This window comes from Mercenaria mercenaria, chromosome 13 (genome assembly GCF_021730395.1).
Source record: "Mercenaria mercenaria strain notata chromosome 13, MADL_Memer_1, whole genome shotgun sequence".
NCBI lineage: Eukaryota > Metazoa > Mollusca > Bivalvia > Venerida > Veneridae > Mercenaria > Mercenaria mercenaria.
The window spans coordinates 65,899,521-65,914,354 of record NC_069373.1 but is presented as its reverse complement, the minus strand read 5'-3'; the positions used below and the strand labels follow the sequence as shown (position 1 = coordinate 65,914,354).

General features: G+C 33.9%; 1 protein-coding gene across 1 annotated transcript; it reads left to right on the top strand.

Annotated features, from left to right (window-relative positions):
* The first annotated feature begins 1,449 nt into the window (after positions 1-1,449).
* LOC128547980 (uncharacterized) lies at positions 1,450-14,822 on the top strand. Its single transcript, XM_053522103.1, has 3 exons — positions 1,450-1,585; positions 11,722-11,828; positions 14,428-14,822. The coding sequence occupies exons 1-3, from the start codon at positions 1,491-1,493 to the stop codon at positions 14,670-14,672; spliced, it is 447 nt and encodes a 148-aa protein (XP_053378078.1). The 5' UTR covers positions 1,450-1,490; the 3' UTR covers positions 14,673-14,822.
* The last annotated feature ends 12 nt before the right edge of the window (positions 14,823-14,834 follow it).

Below are 14,834 nucleotides of genomic sequence, written 5' to 3'. Positions count from 1 at the left end.
TTCACCCTCTAAGAAGCATTATCTGCCTACAAAAAGCACTTAAACGTAGACGAATTTCAGTCTCTTTGAAAGCTACCAATTCCCTACTAAACTGCAGTACGTTAACCATTTTCCTATATTTAGTAATAATGACCTTGACCTTAACTGTCCAAAATGAAACAAAAACATTGGTCTCTATGAAAGTTGCCTACATGTATTTACTAGGTTTGATCTGCTGTACTCATTCCAAATTGAAGTTATAAGGAGAAAACCATTTTTCTAATGAAAAATAATCCTCGCCTTGATCCAAACAACAAAAAATATATATAAAACCATGGCTTCTATGCAAGCTTCCTAAATTCCAAATTTGATCGCAATACCTTATTTCATACTAAAGTTATTGAACAAAAAATTCTATTTTTAGAACAGCAGCATTGACATCAACCCCAGTGACTAGAACGCTTGCCTTACATCATTATCCAAGAAAGCTATGTATGTACTAAGCTTAGTCACAATATCTCACATAAAAATGGACCCTAAAATGCCATTAGGTTACAGATATACCCTATATGGTAAACATTATAACATGAAATAAGGCAATGCCTCAGTCGGGAATCCTTACAGTCCATCAGCTTGCTCAGAAATATGCGGTTGTATCATTCAAAGGTACATTTTGGAATAAAAAAAAAACATTACTTCACATATTTGTACTGATGTGCAAGACGTTGCGGTTCGGACAAGTTATGTGAACGCTTATTACGTACAAGTTAAAATAGTATTTTTCCAAAATATCCGAAGTCAGACGCTCATTGCATGTGCCGAAAGACCACTTTTTAAAATCCGATAGTATATCTCATTCGGTGTATATCGCATGTTACCGTAGAGGGATCTATCCCGATTTTCGTCACAATCAGTAGAATCGCTTTCATATAAGTACTTAGGGCAAGAACTCAAGTGTCCGGACAGAAAACAGATTATGTTATTATGTATAAGGACAAAGGGCCATAAATCTTGTCTTCCTAAAGCAACTAAAATTTGCAGGGCCGAATTTCTGTATATAATTTAACATTACTATCATGCTTTATTGAAATTCTACAAACGATTCCGGACGGACAATAATCGAATAAAAGCGCTATATGTCGAGGGCTCAACGGGAAACTAGTCTTTCTGCTTCTATTTCTATATACACGTAGACTAGTTTCGCGTTGAGCCCTCGATGTGTACTATATGTATAATTGCAAAGGGCCATAAATCTTGTCTTCATTAACCAAATTCAATGAAACTTTAAGAAAGTCGGCCATATAAGTTATCCTTATCATACCGTGTATCATTGAGGTTTTACTGTAACAAAATTAACACTCAACTATTCATTTTTTTAATTTACTGAATTCTAGCTGATTTAATGAATGCGTTTTGAAAATTTATCTAATTTTAGCATAGGTTTCTTGTTACATGAATGCGTGGGAACAGCCTATGATGTATAAAAGGAAACTCTTCATTGCCGTTGATCAATGTGCATTGCATACTTCATTGTAAGGATGGCACGGAAATTCGCAAACCTTTTTTGTTTCATTTTGTTTTGTGCGATTGTTCAGTATTCGAACGGGTAAGCACTATTTTCTCATTATAATTGCAAGTCGTTAAAGTTAGTTAATGGCATTTCAGTATTTTCACAATTGTAGCGTCCATACGTTCTGTCGGAGGTTTATTCAACAAATCGAATTGTACAACGAATATAAACATAAAGGAGCTTTAATTCTTTCAAAATTCTAACCATTTTATTCAAAACACTCATACATTTTCTGTCAAAACATTTACTTTGATAAAAAGAGTATTACATTTGCGTTAGCAGAGCCTCACATTTTATTATTTCATTCAACTCGTTCAATAAATTCAATATGAAAAAATACTCATGTAATAAAAAATTATATTCCATTTAAGAAAAAGAATATAACGCGTAATAACAGTGGCGTACAAACACCGAATGTGCTGCATAATAACACCGACTTTCAGTCTTCTTTGTTTGATAGAAATACAAATCGGGTCGTTTTAGAATGTTATATAAGCAACATTGATGCAACATTGGTACCTGAATAAACGCACGAGAAATAATATTCAATCCATGAGTATACTTGTTGGAAAATACTTCTTATATTACTAAACCATATTCGAATGCTAAGGAATTTGAAAGGTCGGCATACAAAATACATTGTGAATATAAACATTTATCTTTATATTGTTTATTTGAGTGCCACGAGAGGTGATGTTGCTGAACGTGTTTGGGTCCGTCCATTAGGTACAGATGGGTATATCCAGAGATCATGAATGCAAGGAACAGAAAAATTAATAGCACATTCTCTAATCAGCCCCTGTGTCTATTTTTAGAATGACCTGATAAAACCCAGGTTTATGGTTTTAGAATTCGGACAAACATTCAGAGAGATGTGTGTTATTTATATAGACTCAATGAATGTTATGTGATTGTTGAATATTGTTTTACACATTATTTTTTCTGTTTAAGAACTTAAATGGATTCAGACATGTCCTAGAACTCTGTTGACTGAATTCCACTACAGAAACATCTACTTTACCTGATGATATTATAACATGCAGTACACTGTTTTCACACCAAATTAGATTACTAGTATATCTTATTCGTGTTGAAATTTAATTAGATTGACTATACCGAGAGCTATGACATTAGTTATAACAAATAATAATTCAGGAAAACTTGATGAATAGATAGATAGATAGATAAAAAATAACATTAAAAATTGGTTTTAACTAAGATTATCATAAAATCAAATGAAATATTGTTCTGTATTATCATTGGTGAATGTAAACAACAGATGACACCGATAGGAAAATAAACCATCTGTTATTGAAAGCCTTAGATTGAAATCTATACCAATAACAAAATACATATTAATATGAAAGTTACATAATGTGATCTGTCGGTATAAAACAATTTTCCCTTTTTTTGAGAATCAGAGTGGGGAGATCATGAACAACTGTCTTAACTTTGTAAGAATTTTTTGTGTGTTTAAACTAAAACATATTCAGTATTTTAGCCAACTCAGTGTGACCAATCCAGATGTTGCGAGTCTGATCTCGGGGACACTTTGACTAGAGAGAGTAAATCAGAAATAATTTGTTCTGGATCCAAATTTTGTGGGGAAGTTGTATGACAGTTTACATTACTTCAGAGACGCATAATACATAGCCTAAATAGGACTAAAACGATAATAATGCTGCAACAAACAATAAAGAAAAAAAAAACAAGTAGAAAATGTCAGAACAAATGTTACAAATTTATTATGCAACAAAAATTAAAAACAATATATTTTTCTGCATTTTTTTAGTATCATTCAAGATTATATAAATAATTATTATGTGTTAAAGTTACTAAATTCAAATTTAATTTTCCGTCTTAAACAAAAGCAGAGATTGTTACAAAATACAATTAACAAATATCATCTAATAACGTCGTGGAAAATAATAGTTTAAAAGTTTGTCCAGCACCTTTACTAGGTACATTAATTAAGTAGCTTAAAATGGGCTATAAAATTACAACCCATTAATTTTTTAATTTAAACTATCGTATATATATAAATCATGCAGATGTTCTTATTTCGCCAATTGTTAAGACATTTTTTAAGCATTTTTTTTTACTAAGAATAAGTCTCATAAATATGTATACATGATCAATTATTACATGTATATTCCATTCATGATTATATTAAAAGATATGAATAAAATGCACCAAATATTCAACCATCTCAGTTAATATGCATTTTAATGCCTTAAATATAAACAAATTTTGCAATACTGGCCAGGTACATCATTTACTGTGAGATAAGAATGTGCAAATGCAATCCTTACACTATGTTTAACTCTGTGCTATAGAATTCTACTGTCCGAAAATCTCTCTGCCACGAGTGTTTGTTTCTAATAATAGGGATGACCGCATTGAGTGTGACGTAGTGATACCTGTAATCTGAAAATGTGCTATAAAAGAAAACTTATTGATATCAGTGCGAAAAAAATCATAAAAATAATTTGATATTTATTGGGGCAAAAGCAGAGATAATTTCTTTCATATATCTAGCACTTTATCTCATGTCGTTTTCAATCTGCTCATTACGTCGTTCATGTTGGTTTAAGGACATTAAATTAGGATACTAAAATGGTTCAAATTACCGAGCTGCTAAATTCTGTCCCAGTTCACTTGCAAATAACTGGCCTATAGCGAACTATTTTTTTTCTTGTAGTAAGAGACAAAACGTAAGAATTACAAGTAAATGTTAGTTGGAAAAGTGTCTTATAACCGTTTACTTTTCTCGCAGCTTTGAACTGAATCTACCTGAATTGATGACCGTTCCAGTTTAGACCGCTTTTTGGGCCTTAGGCAAATATTTCAGCCCCGGCCGATGGAGACCGTAAAACTTGAATTATGCATTCATCTATTTTACACAAAATTATTTCTCATTCGCGGGAATTTTATGAATATAATTAGCATAAATAACCAGTTGAATATAAATGTCTATAAATTCAATAAAATCAATCTACACATTTTATTCAGAAAATCGACCTATGGCCAAAATACGAAACTGCACTCCGCCACCCACCCTAACCCCTGACACAAGCGCGGTAGACAGGTACGGATGTTTTTGCCGGAAAGTTGTAAAAAAATGCACCAGTTTACCCCCTAATTTTCTCAATTACAGCAACATTACACTGACGGCTCCATCATCCCACTTCCCACTCTGATAATTATAGTGCTTATACACGAGTGAAGCGAAGCGAAACTCACTGTTAAAGACCTAATGATCCAATTTAGTCTATGGCGAATTGTAATCCTGTGGATATATTTCCTTTATTTTAAAAAGTTATGTTTTTATGATAGCTTATGTGTTCCACATATTACGAATTCCACTTGTAACAGTTTTTTTTCGGCTATCAATGTGGTGGTCACCTCGTATTTCATAAAGGCTCCCATATTTGAATAAGTATACTATTGTATAGTCAATCAAGATTTCATATAACCAAGTTTTTCTTACAAATATGCACAAATTGAAATCTCTAAATGGTACAAGCTTGTATTTATAATGTTTATATGAAGTTTAAGTTAGGTATACTGTTTATCTAACACAAAAAACTTGGTTTTCAAACGCAACTTAAGGTAGAAAATCTTCTTTCCTAATACATCCAATTTTCTAATGGAAAATCACGGTCATTTTTTTAGAAGTAGTATATTCATTCAAATACATGCTTAAGACATTCAACTTAAACATAGTATCAATTATTAAATCAAAGCCTTGAGATGTCTGGTGGTTGCGGGTTTTGCTAGGTTTATTTTCATTTTAAATGCCAATCTATAAATGTATAAGAAACAAATACTAATATGCCTTGATCTAAGATAAACTCTGCCTGACCTTACATGAACAGCTGGAAGTCAGTGATGTAACCATGGGCTGGAATACCTAATCAATGACAAATCTTATATAATCTAAATGGCCAGTGTGAATGGATAGAGGATGAATTAAGAAATGCTTGATCATTGATAATTCATCCGCATTGTTCATGAATGGGACTACTTTGTGTAGCACATGAACAAATTCCTTTAGTTGTGATTTGGAATCAAATAAAGATGCTACATGATTGTCAGAAATACACCCGCAACCAAAAATGGTGCATTAAAAATTATGAGTGACGATGGTTGCAAAAGTCCCTGCTGCAATAAGATACCTATATGAAAATCAAGATATTTTCTTAGATTTCCTTTTCATTTAAACATCAGCACTTTAAAAGCAGAAAACTCTTTACAAGTAAAAGAACAGCTTGTCGAAAAACTATTGCAGAAATTCTGATAATAATAAAATATGACAGTGTCCAGGGGTGTACCGTGATAATTTTGAACTGTGCGCAAGATATGAGCAGCATAGCTATGAACCAAGCAGCGATGCTGCAAGTGTGTGGTATGTGAGGTAGAGGGTCTCCATATCCCGGCGGGTTGGGATGGTGGGGCCTTCCCTTGAAAATGTTTAAAATTAGTCGGCAAGGAATGCGTTCTCCTGGTATATTCCAGCGTTAATATATTTTTTTTCACATTTATACTACATTTTATGAATATAATAATTTAACAATTATAGTTCATCACACCGCTCATGTTTACAGAAAGGAATCGTGACATTGTCTAAACGCAAAAGATACAGTCAAGCACCGATAACTCGAGTATCAATAACTTGAGAACCTCGGATATTAATGGCCCCGACCATTTTTCGTATAGATTCCTATGTAATTTTATTATGGAAACTTTTCAAAGTGTGTGTTTAAATTAAGAAATTTTTTTTTGGTGTTCATGCGAAATGAACGACATAATAGGATAGGCAAATCCTAGCACGATTCATGTTCAATTTGTCGATCCTATTCTGTCGTTCATTTCGCATAAACACCGAAAAAAAGTTTCATTTCTTATATTTACATTATATTTCCTTTCCATTTGTAAACAAGATTATATCATAAATTGCACACATTTTCATACGAAATGAACATAATAATTTTCAAAAGAATTTGCGAATTTAAATAATAGCTCGATCGCTCTGACACGATACAATTCCGGTATTCATTAATGATTTTAAATAAGATCTAAAAGAGCTTAATTTTCAGTTCGCAGTATTTTTTTCATCAAATTATTTCAGTACATAATTTATAACAAAATGAATTATGCAGCTTGAATTTTTGGATACTTAGAACGTTGAAGGAACTGCTAGAGATACTCAATCTTAATTCAAGAACACATTCCAGCTGTCCGTGCATTAGACACAAGTTTAAATCAACAGTAACAGAAGACACATAATTATGTTTTAATATATTTGCCCCATTGAAACACTGAGTCACAATAAACACCGAGAACAAAGATGTATTTTATTGGGCAACATCCGCGCATGAATATTGTGTATCGACAAATTAACCTATCAACCTAAATCCAACTGCTACAGGTGTGAACATTTCGCGTATTCGAGCCGTGTGCAAAGCTACTACGTACGTAGGCAATGAATGGAGCGCATATCCGCACAATAAGGGTAAAGGTTGGGAATTATTTTCCGGACAGGACCAGTTTCCGGACACATGTAATATCCGCTTTATTTCGTTGTTATTCATGTAATTGTTTCATCTAGAAGAATTAGATGTTTGTTCTTCATGTCTACAACAAACCACTTTTTTATAAGGCTGTATAATGTTTGGGTTTTTGATGATAACTCACCTGCGTTTACAAAACAACTTTCTGTCTTAACGGGGCATGAAGATAGCATTGCGCATGCGCAGTAGTTCACACATGCCGAGGTATCAAGTAGGGAAGAAATAATCAAACTACATAATAATTGTCTGCTGATAACATGTTCTACTTTTAATTTCACGCTAAAAGTTACGTAAGATGCAGGGCTGTCGATTTTTGCACTCATTTTATTTTATATCCTTTCCGCAGCCTAAACGTACTAAAACGTATTAGCGTCTGATGGCCCTTTCACGCTTCCGTAGAAACAACATTTATTACACGAAACTTATTTTGAAAATATTTCTGAAATGTCTAGGTCTGCAGCTCTCAAATACGGTTATATCTTACATCTGAGGCATATACTGACACTCAGACAACATCAAAAATGACATTTTGAGCGATTTGATGACGCTCAAAAATTATCAATGTACCCTTGGTCCGTTACGGACCCCTGTGGGATTTCTGTTTTTCCAGAGCTCAAATATGTTTTCATAGATTAAAAGCTGACATGCTGTACTAAAGCCCAGGTAATTTCAATTCGTAATAAAGTGCTGCCAATTGGCTCCTCAATAGCAAAAAAAGTCCACGCGCATACATTTAGACGGGGTGACCCCTGCGCGTGACCCCTGACTATCTACGAATCAAAATGCGGCTTTCGTTTTCAAGTTCGGCATTTCTACTTTCATTTTATTTACTTCCGGAAATAGCTGAAGGTCGAGTGACGTCATTTTCTGTGTTGTCAAAAACATACATATGCCAGGCGAGATTGCATAAATATGTGCTGGCCGTTCTTAGGATATCTATTGGAATTATCAAGAATTCGTATAAGACGAAATTCGAGTCTTTTATACTCAACCTCGGTTTGCTTTCGTAGCTGTTATTGAACGTCGGGTTATGTTTCATGTGCAATTTTGAAGAGATGAATGATAAAGAATGTGTAGAAATAGTTTGATTACTTATTTTGATATCAAATTAACAACAAAACACCGTCAAAATATTTGTCCGGATACTGGTTTACCTGACGGGAAAAATAACTTATTTTAGTGACCCCATTTGAGGCCCCTTGGAACCCATATTTTACGTCACAACGCGATGCTGATTACAACATCGGATGTGGAAGGAGCTGAAGTTTGTACAGTGTGTGCTTCATTTATGTCAAATATTTATTTAGGGAATAATGAAGCCGAAATATGAAAATGTGTCCGGAAAATGGTTCCCAACCAGTATAATAGCTTTAGTTGTTATCGTTTTTGAAACCATCGTAATATTTAATGTTTAATGCATGACCTTGCGAACACGAAACTAAACATTAATTCAAACTGCGTAAATTCGTTTTGCATTACGGCATTCAGACCCGGATAAAGATTGATAGATTAAATTGCAGCTCCATAATCTTGTTAAGATTGCTGTGTTTAGCGCATCCCTTTTCTTGCTCGAGACGTTAAATGACTAGCATTTTTGTTCTCCATGGAGGCATATTTCTGCCTCGTGATAGCTGGGTAGCAATCGCGATTCTTGATAAGTAAAGTTTTCTGAAAATACTTTCTCAATAGTCGAAGTTTCCTGGAAATTTATTGCGATAATTTACATTAGTATCTTGATATTGTTTTGCATAAGTGCCCACAGCTGCCATTTATTAGCAAGATAGCTATCTCAATACTTTCAGCAATTATCTTGACATTTTTACACTGATATAACACATTTTACAAGTAAGTTTCTAATAATAAACCTATTGAATATTACATTACATAGATCAGAATCGTAAAAGTTCAATTCAGTTTTTAAAAAAATAAAAATATTTTTGACAACATAACTGGTCATCTAGAACACTTAATAAGGTACCCCCGCGGACAACTGGTTATAGTTCTTGGCATCAAAGCACTTGACCGTGTAGTTTCGAGCTCTGCAAAGGTCATCATGCGAGCTGTCCGGCTGGCTTGCAGAAGGTCAATGGTTCTATCAGATAGTCGCCAAATCATTAAATTATGCCAAGAAAAGGCACCTGGGGTCTTTCTCTTCCACAATTAAAGCTTTTAAGTTGTCATATGTCCCAAACTATTGTGACAGGAATGGCCGTACCGGCGACAGTAACCATCAGAACAAATCAACACCCTTTACAATATTTACAAATTTATTTACATAAGATGATTATTTACAATGAATAGATGATATAAAAAAAAAACTGATAAGAAAAAAAAATAAAAGTTCAGTATCACCAGATACAAAGTTCGTATAGTTCCATTCTAATGTGACGTGGTACAGTTCTTTAATTTAATTGCGAACTTTAAGTAGCACAAACGAAACCTATCTCTAAATCCAGTCCCTTTAAACCGTGAATACGTTGATTCCGTATTGGCTCCCTATGGTGGTAGGTGATTGAATCCCTGAGCTGACTTCAGAGGATAACAAAAATCAGCGTCTTTGCGGTTTACGGCACAACCAGGGGACGAAAGCTCTGCGCTGGGAAAATCACATCCAGGCGAGTGAAGACAAGTGAACCTCGGGCATTGTACTTCCGGGTTATGACATCACCAGGTAAAATCGTCTGGCGGAAGAGGCTAAAATATATAACATATGGTAAGCACCATAGCAAACAAATAAGTCAGGGCATAAAACTGCTCCTTTGGGTACACCATACCTCCGTAGGCTCCCATAAATAATACGTGCTACTTATACAAAATATATGTGCTACTAAGTTCATACGTCACGTGATTAAAATACGTCACTAATTACTTCCATTATTACAAAAATTACTTACTTAAAAGACTAAAGTTAAAGTATGAAATGTTATGAAAGTATATGATGAAACATTATAATAATGGAAATGATAAACTGCAGCCATTATTTACAACTACAAATTAACAAAATTCAATGTAAATCAAACGTTATATGATAGTTGGCATCCATATAATATCTAATGCCATACAACAAAACGGACATTGTATGTGTATGCAATAGACTGTCACACAATTTCATATTACAATAATATATTACATACATGGTACTAGACTTGCCATGTAGAGTTATACATAAGAATACAGTGCAGTGATGGCGTTCCATAACAACGAAATGTTTGACATAAGTTTTTGAAACAAAGTACTTTATAAATACCATGTTACAAATTTCAGTACAAATTTTACATCTTATATAAATGAAACATTTTAGATTCCTCTTTCCAAATAATTTACAAAAGTCTGAAAAATTTAATAAATTATCCTGACATACCGAAACTAGCAAAAATCATATGCCGAAAAGTAAATGTTACAGAATTCTGTAGAATGAACAAAAATTTACCAAATAAAAATCGTAATGCAAATATCATACAAAAATCTAACAAATAAATTTCTTACCTCGATCGAGCAAAAATTTCTAGCAAGAAAATAATTCAGACATAGATTCGTCTATAATGTCGGAAGGTGGTGTGCGCAAGCACAGGCACTTGGTTGCACTGATGGTATGTCGAAAATTCGCTTTTTAAAGAATCTTAAAAAACTTTGGCGCGAATTTAAATTGACAATTTGAGGCCCAATATAGTGGTTTTGGGGATAAAAACACGAATTACTGAAGTTTATAAAATATCAACTTTCTTGTTACTGAACCGAATTTAATGAAATTTACATGGAAATTATGAAATACAGAAAAACATTAGAGGTATTTTATGCATGATATCTGACATTTACCTCAATAACTCAAAAATTTACAAAAAGATGATGCAATACCTGCATTTACACTACAGATAAAATAAGGCCCGTATGTCAGTTTGTGACAAATATGTTAGTTTGACGTAAAACTTTAAACATACATGTAAAATATAGGTTTATCTTTAAAAACTGGGCCATGTTCTGTTTTGTTTGGATTTATGACACACAGGTTCAATTTTGTAATACGGCTATTTTATAGCTTTGAATTGTAGAAAAGGCCTCAGGTGTCCCTGTAGGCATTACTACAGGCTTGGTTATCTTTGGTGAGCCAGCTGGGTTGCTACCTCAAAATAAAGAATTATGCGTCACTGAACGGTTTCAACCACATAGAGGCGATGGAATAGTGATTCAAATTTCAATTTTCTTTACCCACATAACCATGCATTTCTCTTAGATTACTGCCCTTGAATATAAGTAAAACACCACAGTCTGGTCAGGATCCATAATGTTCGCTTTCAAATCCTGTTGCAATAAGAGAAAGCCTAAGCGAACAGTTTGGATCCATGCTGGTCGCCAATGCACTATGTTGGCTTTCTCGTGGTGCGGTTCATATGTTCATTTTAAAATAGCTTGTATTGGTAATTCTATCGCATTTTGTAAATACCTCCCTTTTTTCTAATAACAAGCACAAAGGTATACAGAACCTAATGCAATGTGATGATTTTATATTTACATAAACTATATGAAGCAATGTTCATGTTTTTTAAATATGAAATTTGGATTTAATATACCTTTAGTGTGAACTTTCTTTTGTGCTTTTAGCGCTCAAAGTGTCCTAAGAACAAAGGATCTAGAAGAGAAAAGATGGCGTATGGTTTTCCTAGCTAATTCTGGCAACAATCAAAATGTGTATGACGCTTGGGTTAAAGGTATTTACATACATGTATATTTACAATTATATTTGGTTACAGTATATTTTGTTGTGAAATATAGTTTCTGCTTTTCTGGAAACCGTGAAAATTGTTATTATACAATTATCGACTTTTTCATAGGTTGATAAATCTTGATATCAACCTATGAAAAAGTCAATAATTGTTTTATTACATGAATAAATGTATAGTCAGTCTTGTTATTACAATTGTAACTTTAATAAAGAAATAAGGAATAAATTTAGACCAAATCAGGTTGATATTGGTTTTCCAAGCACCTACTTCGATCTATTTTTATTTTCGTACTGTTTATAACCCAAGATAAGTTGATATGATATGTACTCATTACTTTTCGAACAGTTTTCACCCAATCAGAGAAACAATAGAATACAGTCATGTAATGATTTACTTCATCACATGTTTGACGTCGCGGGAGTGTAATAAAGCCATTAAATAAAAATGATAATACACTAGTGTAATAAAGCTTTGACGTCGACGATATTTATAATACATGAGACGTTGGTGAAATTGACTTGTTTATATAGTAAAAGAAAGTAGAATTTTTGATGTTTCGTCAGGAAAGGCTAGCATGTGATAAAAAGAATATTACAGTTGTGACTTTCCACATTGAATTTATTAAGCTCGGTGAAAACAATTGATAAAATGGTTGGCAGAGCCTCGCATTTTCTTATTTGATTCAACTCGTTTAATAAATTCAATATGAAAAGACACTCATGTAATATCCTCTATTACTTTATTTGCTACTTATCTTTTATCTACCGGTATTTCAACATACTAATTCCTTGGCGATACATTTCTGTAAAAATATCTGTTCTCTTTTATTAACATCACAGTTTAACTTTAAAAATGCATGCAAGTTTGAATTGATAAAGACGGTTATCTATTCTGAATACAATAACCGACCTTTCTGACCTAAGTTAATTGCAGTCCACTACCAAACTCAGAGTTGTTATTCTATTATACATGCGTTATACATTAAATATATTATTTATATTATGCATATATATGAAATACTGTTTCCATTAAAATTTATATTGCTCTTAAAACTTTCCCTTATTTTTCGAACATTTTGATTCCGACTTTAATACAAACATGCAGTATCTGAGCGATTGATTTTGTTTTATTTATACCTACTGACAATCACATTCACACAAAAAGATAATAAAGTACATATTAAAAATGGATAAAATGCTTACAGATAGTACATCCCCGTCGTCGGCGTCGTGTGTACACACATTTTTAACGATTCTCAGCAAGCCCAGAGCTTACTTATTCATCACAAGTAAATGAAACTTCGCACATGCCATCCTATGACAACATCGTACGTCAGCATAATTATTATAAAAGAAGGTTGATAGCACCATCTGACGGTCAACAGACGATATCATCTAAATGACTTTAGTTCCATAACTCTGGTATTCCTTTTGATAAAATTTACCCCATTTCCGTCACATGCGGCATAGCCATTTTTTCCCAACAAAATTATGTACATGATGTCTCAGTAACTACATGTCACAACTGAACGTATCTTCACGCACTGCTTTGCCGTGGTAATATCATTCGTTCCATAACGTTTGCTGTCCTTTTGAGGCCCTTTTTTACTTTGCTATTTTCCGCTACTGTCAACGGGAAATCAGAAATGAATGTGACTGCACACCTCCCTTCGCCATAATAAGACCAAATGAATCAAATACGTTCAACAAGCCTTGCTCCCATTTTGATAAAACTATGTTCCATTTTGTACCAAGACATTTTTTTCAACAAAAGTCTGTTAGCAAATGTCAGCAAGTTTGTTTGTCAGTACCTTCACATCATAAGTCAAAGATACTTTACATTTGTCTTTGCTATCTTAATTCCAATAGTGTGTGTGATCTAACAACTTTTGACGTTATTTTGATAAAATCATCGCACTTTCTTATACTTAGACATGTTTTAATATAAATCAGTTTGCATAATATACTTTTTATCCCCGCAGACGAATGAGGATTTTATGCCCCAGCCCAATCACACCCTAGCCCAAAGGAAAATAAATATTTTTTCTTTTAATTTCTTGTGTTTCCTCATATGGTCTCTCAGTATCCCTTATCCCATCGCGTACGTTACTCACACTCACCGCCCGACCCAACCAATCACATCAACAAACCGCCACATTACCTCAACCACTACCTTCAAAAAGAAGTTTTTTTCCACTTTGTTTTTATCTTAGCCCTTAGTATCCATCTGCTCCCCCTCCCCCTCACACCCTTGCCTACATTACTGCCCCACTCAGTTCCCACATCATCCCTCCCACTTCCATTTTATTACTTTAGTTTCTTAATATTGTCTCTTAGAATCCCATAATCCCCACCTGCTTTACCCCCGCCCCCTCCCCTTACCTTACCTACATTAGCTTACGTTTAAAGCATTCAAGCAACTGTGTTCGATGTAGCCACTTGAATAAGCAACACATACTTGACTAAGTACGTATTTTGAGTTTTGCACGTACGATAAGGCGATTCAATAATGGTACCATTGTAGATAGATGTTGATGAGTGTTCTTTGCCAGATCATCTCATTAAATTCTGTTTTATCAAAACAGGTACTGGTACAACCAGTGTCAAACCTGCATCCCTAGAGCGCACTCATGGTCCGCACTACCGTGACGACACATTTCTTTCGGCCTGGACAAAAACAAATATTGTGTCCGTCAAATTTGCCTTTTATGACCAATACTGCGAACTGGCTCACGTGATCTTCGGTGGAAAAGGAACTGATGCGATCAACTGGTTTGAACCTGAACAGGTCCTGTCTTCCAGCTACTCCGACCTGACAAGGCACATATAATGTTTTCTCAATAGCTGGAGAAGTAAGTGTTGACAGACGTTTTTACATAAACCGTAATTACGGTGGATGTGACAACGATGCAGGACATTTTGCCGTAACGGATACGAATACTAAGACAGTATGTGCATGGGATATTCATCCGGTTTACCCACAATTCTTGTA